The sequence below is a fragment of the Podarcis cretensis genome (assembly GCF_951804945.1).
Source record: "Podarcis cretensis genome assembly, chromosome: 17".
In the NCBI taxonomy this organism is placed as follows: Eukaryota; Metazoa; Chordata; class Lepidosauria; order Squamata; family Lacertidae; genus Podarcis; species Podarcis cretensis.
Genome location: NC_137187.1, coordinates 28,569,555 through 28,582,896, shown reverse-complemented (window position 1 = coordinate 28,582,896; position 13,342 = coordinate 28,569,555). Strand labels below are relative to the sequence as shown.

Here is a 13,342-nt window from a genome sequence, read left to right as displayed (position 1 = left end):
CCCCTGTTGGGGACCATGGGTCTAGAAAGACTTGCTAGCAGCCTCTTGGACAACTGTTGTCTCATCTAATAATTAAAGCAAGGATGGGAGCCTGTCTCTCTCCAGATGTTGCTGGTCTACAATGCCCATGTTCCTTGACAATTGGCCATGCTGGCTCGGAGATACTTCCATAACATCTAAGGAGTTGTAGGTTCCCCATTCCTCTCTGGAGTATGCCTAAAGGTAAAGGTAAATGGACCCCTGACCATTAGGTCCAGTCGTGGCCAATTCTGGGGTTGCGGCGCTCATCTCACTTTATTGGCCGAGGGAGCTGGCGTACAGCTTCCGGATCATGTGGCCAGCATGACTAAACCACTTCTGGTGAACCAGAGCAATGCATGGAAACACCGTTTACCTTCCCGCCGGAGCAGTACCTATTTATCTACTTGCACTTAGATGTGCTTTCGAACTGCTAGGTTGGCAGGAGCAGGGACCGAGCAACGGGAGCTCACCCCATCATGGGGATTCGAACCGCCGACCTTCTGATCGGCAAGTCCTGGGCTCTGTGGTTTAACCCACAGCGCCACCTGCGTCCCGCCTACTGCCTTATTATTGCTTGTAGAGACAGACAGTGAAGAGATTACATTTCCTCTTGTATTTTGTTTACCTAAGAGTTAATGTATGGCTCTTTGGGGAACTCCTGAAGTTCAGATATGTTCTTTCAATAGCCTTTGATTAAAGCACTTTCCCTATGTAGATTTGGGTGGGTGGGGTCGAGAAATAGTTTGGCTCTTGAAATGTCGCCAACAAAAGAAGCAGAGCTTTGATTTTTATGTAGACTTCCTGCCACCAGGGAATGCAGGAGACACAAAACATGAAAACCTATTCGTGTTCAGACCTTGTCAATGTCAGTCTACTACATTACCATATGATTGCTATACCATTAATTTTTTCTTCAGAAGCTACAACATGACACATCAGGAAATGTATGTGTGGTTTTTAAACGTTCTTGTATGGCTTTCCCTACCTTTGCTGCAGCTGAGGTCGATGTAAAGATCATCAACCGTGCAGCTGTGGGGAAGCCAGCTGGCTTGGAGGTAACAACTGTTTAACATTCTGGTTCTTCCAACATGGGAAGGGGAAAAAAAATAAACTGTTCTGTAGATAATTAGCAAGCTAGTTCTTGAGCCTAAAGGGAAACTGATTGGGTATTCAGAATCATTTAATCGGCTGGAAAAGATGCAAGGATCTGAATGGCTGAAGGAGGGTAATATTTGGAGGAAATGAATTTGGAGGAAACTGACACTAAAGAGAAGATTAACACTAAAGCTCTGTATATATTGAATGTCTTTTTTTTTTAAGGGACATTCCTCTTATCATACTATACCTCGGCATCATGGGCGTAGCTCAACAACTTTGGCAGATCCCAAGCAATCCTGGCTACGCCCATGCTTGACATTCCCATCCCTCGTGCAAAAATACAGGGCAGTACAAACAAGGGGTGTTCCAACCCACTTAGGTTTATGGCTCTAAGATGGGAGTCTGAAGAGTCTTTTCAGATTTTCCAACCCATTGCAATCTTGATTTTTTTCCTTTTTAGCTCATTCATATCTGTGATGTGGCATGAATTTGGGCACAGTACAACCCTTCTGTTGGGCCAGGTTGCAGCTATTGCTGGCCATAATATCATAAGTAACCCCACCTCCATGATGCTTATCTTGATTTTGCGTTTAGATATGCCCCAAATGGGATGCGGTTGGCGCTGTAGGTTAAACCACAGAGCCTAGGACTTGCTGATCAGAAGGTCGGTGGTTCAAATCACCGCGACGGGGTGAGCTCCGGTTGCTTGATCCCTGTTCCTGCCAACCTATCAGTTTGAAAGCACATCAAAGGGCAAGTAGATAAATACGGCGTTTCCGTGCGCTGCTCTGGTTTGCCAGAAGCAGCTTAGTCATGCTGGCCACATGACCCGGAAGCTGTCTGCGGACAAACACCAGCTCCCTCGGCCAATAAAGTGAGATGAGCGCCGCAACCCCAGAGTCGGTCACGACTGGACCAAATGGTCAGGGGTCCCTTTACCTTTACCTATGCCCCAAATAAACTTCAGTGAAAAGGATATACCAAGAGCTCTGGCCAAAGCTCTTGGTATATCCTTTGGCCAGAGCTCTTGGTATATCCTTTTCAGTGTACTTCCAACAAGAACTCCAAATAAACTTCAGAGCACAAGTCTGTGAGTTCAGTGGGGCTTATTCCTACATATGCGTACATAGCATTGTAGTTTCAAGTTAAATTTGACAGTGGCCTGCTTTGCACATCCTGGCAGCTCTGCTGCTTGTCCTGCATCTTTTTAACCCCACACTGCACTGAGTTAAGCCAAGGTTTGGCTTAGTATATCATCTAAACCCAGAATGGTGGTGGAACTGTCTCCTCATTAGCCGCGAGCTGCAGAGAGATCTAAATTGGATTAAAAAAACTTTTGATACAGAACAAAAAAGGCAGATTTTGAAATGCGGTTGTATACAGAGGCTGAACAAGCTACTGTGAAAATGCGTTAACTTTTGTTGGAATTTGAAACACAAGAAGAACAAGTTAACCATGAGCTGTACCCACAGTTTGTTCTCAGCTTAAATATGAGCTGCGTTGGAGCAAAGCCCTCGTCCCTCCCCTGGTAAGCCATAATTCTGCAACCTGTGAACGAGGCCAGTTTGAAGAACAAAAACTGCAGAAGGATGTTGTTGTGTGCTGAGGAGTCTGTTTCCACAAAGCAAGACACTCCTCGTTCACAATCGGGCGTAGCATTAAGCATTAAGAATGCCAAGTAGCTTGGATCTTCATAGCCTGAACTGGCTTGTGGGGTTTCACTTATTTATAGCATATCCCTCCCCATGTCCTCAGTCTGGTCTTTGTGCAAGAGCCAGAAGTGCATGCAGCTGACAGTGTGAACACAGACGTTTTGCTTATTTGTTAACACTGTTATTTGTACAATGTGGACTGTGCAAACATCTGCGGTCATGCAGAAAGCATAATTTGATCTTGTGCTGAGAGTGAGGCAAGTGCAGGGACAACTGTGGGATGAAGTTGCTAGCCTGCATGCCCCAAGATGTGTTTGCGCGCGCGCGCAAAATGTCAATTGAATGAACATCTGCCCACATTCAAAAGCACTGTTTGTTCATGCTTTCCTAGCATGTCTACTGTATATCCCAACAAAAATGAATTCTATAAGTATATTTTGGCAATCTGTTGCAACCCAATTGTTAATTTTACCAACCCATGGCTACCTCTTGAATAAGTTCAATCTCAAATTGACCGCAGAAATCTGGGATCACTCAGGGTCTTTCAGAAGAGGTCAAGTGAGGACAACAGCTCAAAGATTATTTACGCCATCTGCTGGCAAAATACATCCTTTTCCAAGAGGGCATTGTTTCACATCCAAGAATCACTATTATTATTATTATTAATAATAATAACAACAACAATATTTTAAATAGAGCTTCTTGTTTGAAATTCAGGGTATTTTAAAAAAAGACTGTAATGTTTGCAATTCAGATGAGAGACTATACTTCTTTCAATATGAAAACAAGCATGTCTCATATAGATTTATATTGGAATACTATATCATGTGTGATTTTCTCTTGAAACATTTCTGTGTCTCAATTCAGGAGCTCTCTGTTACATACAGAAAACACGGGGGATGGAAATTAAGATCTTTCAGAGGCTGTCAGGATGAAGCTGGCAAACGGTTCTTAAATAATATTGGATATGCTATTTTCATCCTCCGATCCATCATCACCGGGTGCGCTCATTCAGTTAGCACATTCTTTGCATTTTTCTTTCTCTTTGTTTCCTGAGACTGTATTGCAGGTTCTCCACGAACATCTCTTTGTGTGTTTTAAAATCTTTCCTGCCTTTGTGTATTTAAACTCATGTGCTTTCTTATTTGCTTTTCGTTGTAGATCTTTCCAAGGGCAAGACCTGTGGAGTCCATCGATGGGAAGGGCAAGTAGCACCCTTTACAGGGTTCTTGCAAGAGGAAGAGAGTTAAAAATATACCGCCAGTTGCACATTCAAGGCAAAAACTATTATTTTAGCCCTGAATCTACAACTTTATAATTCATTTGGGAAAGTAGTTTCAGTGAATGAAAAGGGAGTTTTGGTGTGCTAGTTTACAGGATCAACATACACTGTGAGTCATGGCGCTTCATTCCAGAGAAGTCTCATTTGAGTCAGTGTGACTAAAGACATTTCTTTCGCCAGAACTGCAAATTTAAGCTGCAGTGTTGAGTTCAATTAATCTTGAATTCTGAAGTAAAGGGGAAGTATCTGTAACCAGTGAACCGGAACCCAGGCTAAATGGGAGTGATTGATACAATGAGGTCTAAAGTTGTTCCCTTGACTTAGATTATTGAACCCTTCTCAAGTTCTAGTTCTTGCACAAATTCCTAGACTCGCTTCTGATTTTTAGAAATGTAAACAACTATATAACCAAATCCTATTCATGATTACATATGCGGTGTAGTGGTTAGCGAGCTGGACTAGGACCTGGGAGAGCTGGGTTCGAATCCCCACTCAGCCGATAAACCTAATCATGGTTCTTCCTGCTCTCAGCCTAACCTACACCACAGGGTTGTTGTGGGGATTAAATGAGGAGTCAGAAGAACCTTGACCTCCTTGGAGAAAAAGACAAGATATAAATGCAGTAAACAATAAATAATTTATCCCAAGTTAATGCACACAGGATTGTCTTTCCTATGCAGTTTTCTAATCCTGAATAAATGGATTTTAAAAAGGTAAAGGGACCCCTGACCATTAGGTCCAGTTGTGACCGACTCTGGGGCTGTGGCGCTCATCTTGCTTTATTGGCCGAGGGAGCCAGCGTACAGCTTCCGGGTCATGTGGCCAGCATGACTAAGCCACTTCTGGTAAACCAGAGCAGCGCATGGAAACGCCGTTTACCTTCCCGCCAGAGCAGTACCTATTTATCTATTTGCACTTTGACGTGCTTTTGAACTGCTAGGTTGGCAGGAGCAGCAACCGAGCAACGGGAGCTCACCCCATCGCGGGCATTCAAACCGCCGACCTTCTGATCAGCAAGTCCTAGGCTCTGTGGTTTAACCCACCCACATCCCAAATGGATTTTGCTCATTGTGAATTTCAGCTCCTATTCATTATTACAGAATGATGAATTCAGTTTCTATTGCAGGTTTACATGGGGTTCCCAGCAATCTTTTTACAGGTCTTTCATTCCTGCTTTGCAGCCATTGGTGGTGGTGCCTGGCTCAATATATTTTGATGTCTGAGGCAAAGAGCAAGTTTATGCCACCTCCCCACTGCTGGTTGAACATAAAGAAGCCAAGCGGACTGGCAGCAGAATCTGTTTTTCAACGCTGTTATCATACAGGTTCTTCAGCTTTATCCGAGGGCAGCAGGCTTCCCTGGGGAGTGCAGGCAATGTGGCACATAGATCTCTGTTCTCCAACACTTCTTCACACTCCCCACCTCTCCCCTCCAAGTTCTCCAGCTGTCATCAATCCCAGCATCATGGTCAATGGTCCAGGATGATGGGAGTTGGGTACCAAGAATATCTGGAGGTTTCCCATCCTTACTGTAAGGGCTTGTGCTTATATTCTATTTTGGAAGCTGTTCTACTTGTTTGTCTATGTTATAAATTGATGTCTGAAACGGGGGCACGTGGGAGCTTCTGCTGAGACTAGGAAAAAATGCATCTTGTGATTCCCCACCTTCCCCGTTATGGAAATAGCTGTAGTAGAACATTTGTGTGAGCGCTTACAGGAATTCGCTGCTGGCTGAGATAACACTTGCACTAACTCTTAAGGCCTTATCGTTGCTTGGCTTGAACTTAGGGCCACACACCATATACTCTCCCATTTCTTTCTTTCTTTCTTTCTTTCTTTCTTTCTTTCTTTCTTTCTTTCTTTTAAAAGCAGCTTAGAGAACCTGCAAGTTTCAGCAAAGAAATCAAGATGAGCTACAGAGGCTGCTTGAAAATTTATAGTTTCTTTCTTTCTTTTTGTACATATAATAATTTTATTGAAAGTTTTTTTTAGCATACTAAAGATTAAAATTCAAACGCATTTATAAGAAAACAAAAATACACCTAAAAAGGTGTATATACTAAAGAATACACACACCTAAAGAATACACACACGCACAGTATTCTTCTTCTTCTTTGGCGATCACTCCTAGCCGTGTAAGATTGTCTTCCATGAATACGGTTTTAACAATGAGTCCGTAAGTGACTGCGGAGGCCAATTCTGGATCCACACGTCCCCAGTGGGGACGTTGGATTCCAGGTGGGAGTTGATTATGGTGTGGATTTGCCAAGTGTGCCTTCCTCTTAGCATGTTTCTCTCTCTCTCTGTATATATATATATATATATATATATATATATATAGAAAAGAGAGAGAGAGAATAAGAGTAGCTAAAAAGACCCTTTATCACATTTATATTGCGCCTATCATATAATTTATCCACACCTTAGACTCCCCCATCTCTCACCCTATTTCTTGTTTATTTTCTAAGTAAGCACCCCATGGCCTTCTGCAACTAGGCATTCTAGAGAACCCCCAGTGTGGCCGTCTGTTTTTCAGACAAGGTCCTTTGCAACCGCTGACTTTCGAATCAAGGAATCCCTGATAAGCTGGAACCTCATTTAAAAAACGGAGATAAGGAAAGATTTGTTAAAGGTGTGGAACATTTTAACAACTGTAGAAATGGTAGCTTTGGAAGTAAAAGAGAGAGAGAGAGAGAGAGAGAGAGAGAATGTATTAAAATGACCAAAATAATATAAGGATAAAAAAAACTGGCAATTCCTATGCTAGCAAAACTGCGGGTTAGTTTTAGGTAGTACACTAAAATATAATCTTGGGTAGTGTAATGCAGTGGCTGAAAGTTGCCTTGATTCTGCCCCACGGGAAGATAACCCTTCTGGAAACAAAACAATGCTGCCACTATTTTCTGTCTCCCCTTTCCCCCACCTCAACAGACCAGACATTAAGCAGCCTTGACTATCTATCTATCTGGAGAGTACTGGGAGAAGCAGATAGCTCCTTGTCCCTCAGGAACTTAACCAGATTACTCCTCTTTAGATGGATTACACTTGCTGATTGCTAAAGCGCCTCAAGTTTCTAATACAATACAGTTTATACCTATTACAGTCAAGAATTAGCTGTATTTGCTATTTTGGGACAGCTACGTCACTGTACGTGTTCCGAAGAGGGTTTGCTCACAAGAGTTGCCATAACACGATCCAAAGGTAAACAGCATCCAAATCCAGTCTCATTTAACCAGCAAGGTTGTCTTATGAATTGGGCCTTGACTCCAGAACCTATATTTTATGCTAGAAAGTGCTGGGGCAGGAAAATGAATCATACAGGAAGCCTCCGAGCATGCACAGGGTGCTTCCTGCCCACTGCCCAACAACCACAACCCACTGCCACACAATTTAAACTAGAGGAATAACTCAAAAGGTGTGAGCTTTGAGAGACGTTTGGGCCCCATAACCTTTCTTTTTAGAAACCGACCACCAGATCATTGATAATATTTGCAGGACGCTGGAAGAAGCATATTTATTTTATTAAATATACATCCTGTCTTTCCTCCTGGGAGATGGTATACCTTTTATTTCTATCATTCCCCTTTTATTCTCACAACAACCTTATAAGGTAGGCTAAGCCGAGCAACAGGGACTGACTCGCAGCTGCTACTGAGCTTTATTAGGGCAGAGGCAGAATTTGAAGCTGGACTTATATTGTTACCCCTCAGAAACTTTCAAGGAAGCCCAAATTATTATTATTACTGCTGAAATTGGATCAGCTTAGACATCTATGACATAGAGATCTAAAGACACAATACTTCTATGACTGTTGCATCTCATAAAGAACATTACACTACACATGGTTTGAACTTCCCGCCCAAGTACTTTTTCTTTCTAGCGAGGGCATTTTCCTTCCCTCCCAAAGGAGTTGCTCCTTAGTGTTTGACTAAAAACAGCTGTTTAAATAGCACTGCAGCAAACATTTCGTTCTCAATGTCACTTAAATATTAATTAGTAACTACTGAACTACAATGTTGCATGCATACACACACACACACACACACACACACTCTTTCCACTTTCTTATTCAAAAGAAAAGATCTTTGTCTCCCATTAAAAAAAACACACACGCAAATCCCAGCCAAGGGAAACTCCAGCCGCTTTGCCTCATCCCGCAAGTGGCCACCCCCCATCCCCCCCCCCCACAATAGCTGGGGGCTAAAATGGTTGTAGACATTGGATACATTCCAGCAGATTTAATCCGGTTTTTATTGTCAGAGCTCAGCCCTTCACTCCGGGGCTCGCTCCCTCCTTCCACCTCCGCCGCCCCTCCGTTTGCAGCGACCTGTTCCCGGGAGGCGCGCCATTGCGCGCGGGGAGCCCCTCTCCGCCTGCCTTGCGCTCCTCTCTTGCGCGCGGGGTTCTCCTTGGGAAAAGGGAGAGGAAAGGGGAAGAAAGAAAAAGAAATCCGGGCTGGCGGCGTTTTTCTGATTGGCTCAGCCTCTTCCCTTCCCTTTTTTCCTCCTCTTTTTTTTTTGGCCCGGTGTGGTGAGCGTGCGCGCGCGCGCGCGCGTGTGTGTCCGGGCTGGGAACGGGCGGCAGGGCGCATGCTCTGGGTGGCTCTCCGGAGTCCGGGCTGCTGGGGGCTCCGTCTAAGAAGGCAGCGAGCAGGAGAGGCAGACAAGGAAGGAGGAGGCGCAGGAGGAGGAGGAGGGAGGAGGAGAAAATCAGAAATAAAGAGCCCGCGTCCGTCCGCCATGGGCTCCCCTCTGCTGCGCGCATTCTCCGCTTCTTCATGAAGTAGAGCCGCAGGGGTGGGGGCGGGCAGAGCAGAGGACCCCCCCGGGCCCCCAGGCATGGCCAGTTCGGTGAGTACATGCAGCACCCCCTTCCTGATCCTCTCCTCTCTTTTTTTTCTCCTCCTCCTCCTCCTCCTCCTCCTTCTCGCAGCGCTACTGCTGCTGCCCAGACGCCGTTTAGGGCTTGCCAATTAGGTTGGTGGCGGGGGAATTTTTCCTTTCCTCCCCCCTTTTCCCTTTCCCCTCGGCTTCCTCTCTTTCCTTGCACACCCCCGTCCCCCCTCCCCTCCACCCCACCTCCTCCAGCTCTTTCTGTGCAATTGCACGAAGCTGCCGGGCGCGCGCATGCACGCACACACCCGCGCGCACCGTGGAGGCGGATAATAATCCAGCCATATTTCTGCAGCAGCAGCAAGCGGGCGAGCGAGCGAGCCAGGCTGCTGCCGCCGCGGTTGCAAGCAGCCATCCGCCGGGGGAGCCGTGAGTACCGGGCAGGCGACTGGCTCGCTGCTCCCGAAGGCGCCTCTCAGGATGGTGCGTTCGCCCCGGCGTGGCTCTCTCTGACAGCCGGCGGCACCCCACCCCGGGCACTCCCCCCTTTCCCCCCCTGCATGCAACCAGGCGTGTGTGTGCGTGTGTGTGCGTGTGCATGCAATATCTAGGTGGAAGCGTCCCCCCTCTCTCCTTCTTATTTGCATTACTTAAATCACCGCGCCGCCGCCTCCTCCTCTTCGTTTCCCCCTTTTCCGATTGTTCTGCTCTTATTCTGGATGCGAGCTCTAGCCTCGCTGGGCAATGCACACATTTTTTAAATGTGCAACCGGAATGCAAAGCAGAATGCCATCCCCACTGTGAATGCAAAGAGGGAGCCCGACACAGGATGGTGATTGTTAGGTTTTTTTTAATATATATATATATAAAAATAATACGGTCAGGATGAATTTCCTCCGAGAGAGAGATCGAGGCTCCCCTTCCTATTATTTCCTTACCCATTCAATCCCCAGCCCTTGTCTTGCTGGCTACATTCCGTTACAATTCCAGCTGTTCCAGCTGTGGCGATGCCTTCCGAAAGGTTGCACCCACCTTAAGTGGACAGGCTGTTTTCTTTGTGTGTGTTTTCTTCTTGTCCTCTTTCATTTTCCCCTGGGAAAGCTTGAAATCTGCAAGAGTTGGGGTGTGGGGGTGTGGTGGATCCTTGTTTTCCCTCTCCTGCTCATTGTTATGTATGTGTCTCCCCCCCCCCTCTTTCTCTCTAGTGTGCTGTTCAGGTGAAACTGGAGCTGGGGCACCGAGCCCAGGTGAGGAAGAAACCCACCGTGGAGGGTTTTACCCATGATTGGATGGTGTTCGTCAGAGGACCGGAGCATAGCAACATTCAGCACTTTGTGGAGAAAGTCGTCTTTCACTTGCATGACAGCTTCCCGAGGCCAAAAAGAGGTAGGGCTTCGGGCACAAAGGTGTCTTGATAACCCCCCTTTTAATGTGTTTGCATAGGGGGGGAGGCAAAGGAAACAATCACCTTTCGAACTCTTGACTTTCCTTGCGTGTTCTGGGGTGGTCAAAGGAGCACAGCCAGGGCTGGAGCTTTTGCAGAGAAGGATTCCCTGATGGAAAAGGACCCTCAGGTGCAACAAGGGAGAGAGAGACTCTCTTTATAATCTCTTGGATTTTGAAGTTTACAGCTGATGGGCTTCCTGCGTTTTCAGGCAGGGAAACAATGCCAGACTTCAGCTTCCCTGTGAAGCGACTGGCACCTGGTCTTTCTCTATCAATGCGATTTATTCCTGTCCCTTGCTTGGTTGTTGCTGCAATGATCTTTAATCTCTGCTGCCCGTGACTGCAATTTCATTGGGCAAAGGTTGTGTTCAGTTTGGAAGGCTGTAGTCCCCCCCCCCTTGTTGTTCTCATTAACAGTGTTTATGGTTTCTACCTCTCATTGGAAGGCATAATTTTGATTAAGGCTGTTTGTTTATTGCTGGCTCTTCCTTCCTTTGCCACCTTTTGTACATTTTAGATTTTGTTATTGAAAAGTAAATATACTTAGGAAAATTGAGGGAAGAATGACCTAAAAGTGTGGGATGTTACAAGTTCTGAGATGCATATGTGCTCAGCTCCTATTTCTACTTTTGCCTTTCGGGTTGTGGTCTTGGCTTTGTGTGGTCATTAGAATACACTTAAATGAAATATTCTAAATGCTTAAGTGGTGCTAAATGGGATGAGACTGATATTTCCTTTTATTTTCAGAGGTTTAGGAAGCCTTTGTTTCCAGTTCTGTTTTCTTTGACCTCTGAGCTGTTGTCTTGGCTGTTTTAGTTGGATTAGTGGAGGTAACAGTACAAACACAATAAGGGATTTTGTTTGTGAACAGGTTTGTTTATCTAAGAAAACTAGGTGGTTAGTAGTTATCTCCTGTCTGATCTGTAATCTTTATTGGCATCTAGAACTCCTGCAAACTCTTAGAATAGCGTCCTAATGAATCTGTTCTGCTTAGAGCTGTCTTGAGAACACTGAAAACACAGAAGTACTAAAAAAGGAGAAAGGAGAGAACATGTTAAGCCTTTGTATAAAGCGATTTTGAACGGTACCTTTTTATGTTTCCCAGACACCAAATAGTATAAGGTGTCTCCTCCCCACTCCCCGCCAGCTTAATTTCTCTTTGAAAACTTGCAAAGTTGTTGAATATTATTTTGCTTGCTTCTCTTTTCTTGTACAGTTCCAGGTTCATTTCTGCTATTCTGTTGGTCTTGGGGTTTTCTTTTCGTTGTCCAATAGCTTTTCTGTACCATTATTTCCCTTTGTTATTGCTGTTTCAAAATATCCATGTGGAAGAGTCACTCCCCTTGTGTTCTCTTTATCGCTCCACCCCTACCAATGTGTGCTTAAAAATGTATTTCAAGGGGATGTCGGGATGCAATAAGATGGAGTTTGTTTTCCTTTCTGCGCCGTAAAAGAAGCGAGGCACTGAACCGATGGCAGCAAGTTGCTTGACTTTTCTCCTTTATGGGATAATCCTGGGCGCTTTTACCCTTTTAAAATAAGTGGGACTTGCTTCTAGAGAAATACTTGTAAGATTGCAGCCTTAATCTTAGAGCTAATTTTTGTGTTCTGTCACAAACCACCGCCACCTATCTGCTTGGGTTTCCTAGGCTTAATTATTATTTTTTGTCCAGCCTGAGGGAACTTGCATCTCCAGCGCAGACGTAGGGATTGTTGCTAGGTGTGGAGTGTGTCATGTTTGCGAAGAGTTGCAAGCCTGCTGCTGGCGGCAGAAAGTTCTTGGATGTCTACTTGGTGCTGCTGAGTCTCCTTTTTTTTTTGTTTCCTTCCCTGCAGGCATTGTTCGAAGATGCTTGTGTAATGCTGATTTGGTGGTTATTATTATTATTATTTGCGTGTGATTTTTTCCATCTAACAATTGCTAGGAAAAATGCCAGCTCACATAGCCTGGAAGAGGACTCAGTCATATTGTAATTACGCATGACTCAGAACATAAGAGAACTGTTCTCTATTCACTGGGGATATGTAGCAGAGAGTTAAAGCTGTACTAAATGTGCCACTCACCTGTGCAGTTGACTTCAGCTTTTGCGGCCTAACAAAACTAATGAGATGCCAGAAAGATTTCTGGCCATGTCTGACCTCTTATGAGTCAAAGGGCAGAGGATGGGTGCTCTCAAGTGATCCTTCCAATTTGTTTTGGCAACCCAGCATTTAGTTCCTGTTAACACCAGTGCCTAAAATGTCCTTTATGAGTGAAAGAGGTTTACCTTTATTTTTGTGATTGTATGAAACTGATTTTTGTGAAAGCAGCTCACATTGTATCCTTGACTACTAGAAACACTCCTCTGTTGCACTTTTGAATATTTACAGTAAAATATGAGACTACATTTCTCTATGAAAATATTACTGATCATTGGACTGTAACTTGTGCATTTTGCCCTTTGCAGTACTGAATTTGCTATTTACTGCTTGACTCAAAACAACTTGGTGGTAGGATTTGTTTTGTTTTTGAGAGGGTATGAAATATTGCCATATTGAGGCTTGGTGCTTCTGAATTCTCCAACTCCTCCCCAAGAGTTATACCTTCCTGGTGGTGTGTTGCTGCATCAGTAATCCTGTACTTGATGTGTCTGTTCGGCTGAAAAATCATTGGTATCAATTTATCATCTGTGGGGCTTATAGTTATTCTGGGTCCAGTTTGGCATTTGTTTTTTGGACAACGAGAACTCTCTTATACAATACTGTGAAAGAATTGCATGCATTTCCTTTATGTAAAGAGAAAAAGAAGTGTTTCTGTAAGAGATTAGTCTACTTACATGTTTAAGGGTTATGTTAGTACTAGATAGTATTCCTCAAGCACTTCCTAGCTCATACTTCAAAGCATTCTGGGATGCATCAGAACCACACGACTGCTTTTGCTCTGTCTTCAGGAAAGGCATATATTTTACTTTCCTATTGTGCAGTAGATAGTAATATCACTAGTGTTGTGTTCCCTTAGCACCAAAAGACATT

The 13,342-nt window shown here is 44.6% G+C and overlaps 1 protein-coding gene across 6 annotated transcripts in view; it reads left to right on the top strand.

The window, feature by feature from the left end:
• Positions 1-13,342, top strand: part of MLLT3 (MLLT3 super elongation complex subunit) — a 146,398-nt gene that overhangs the window by 28,314 nt on the left and 104,742 nt on the right. For 4 of the 6 annotated variants that reach the window (XM_079959448.1, XM_079959446.1, XM_079959447.1 and 1 more), the window contains 2 exons: positions 3,933-3,975; positions 10,090-10,270. In XM_079959448.1, coding sequence (XP_079815574.1) covers positions 3,933-3,975; positions 10,090-10,270 — 224 coding nt within the window. Of the gene's footprint in view, positions 1-3,932; positions 3,976-8,748; positions 8,903-9,223; positions 9,368-10,089; positions 10,271-13,342 lie in introns of those variants that run through there. The other 2 variants (XM_079959449.1, XM_079959452.1) reach the window with 2 other exon arrangements.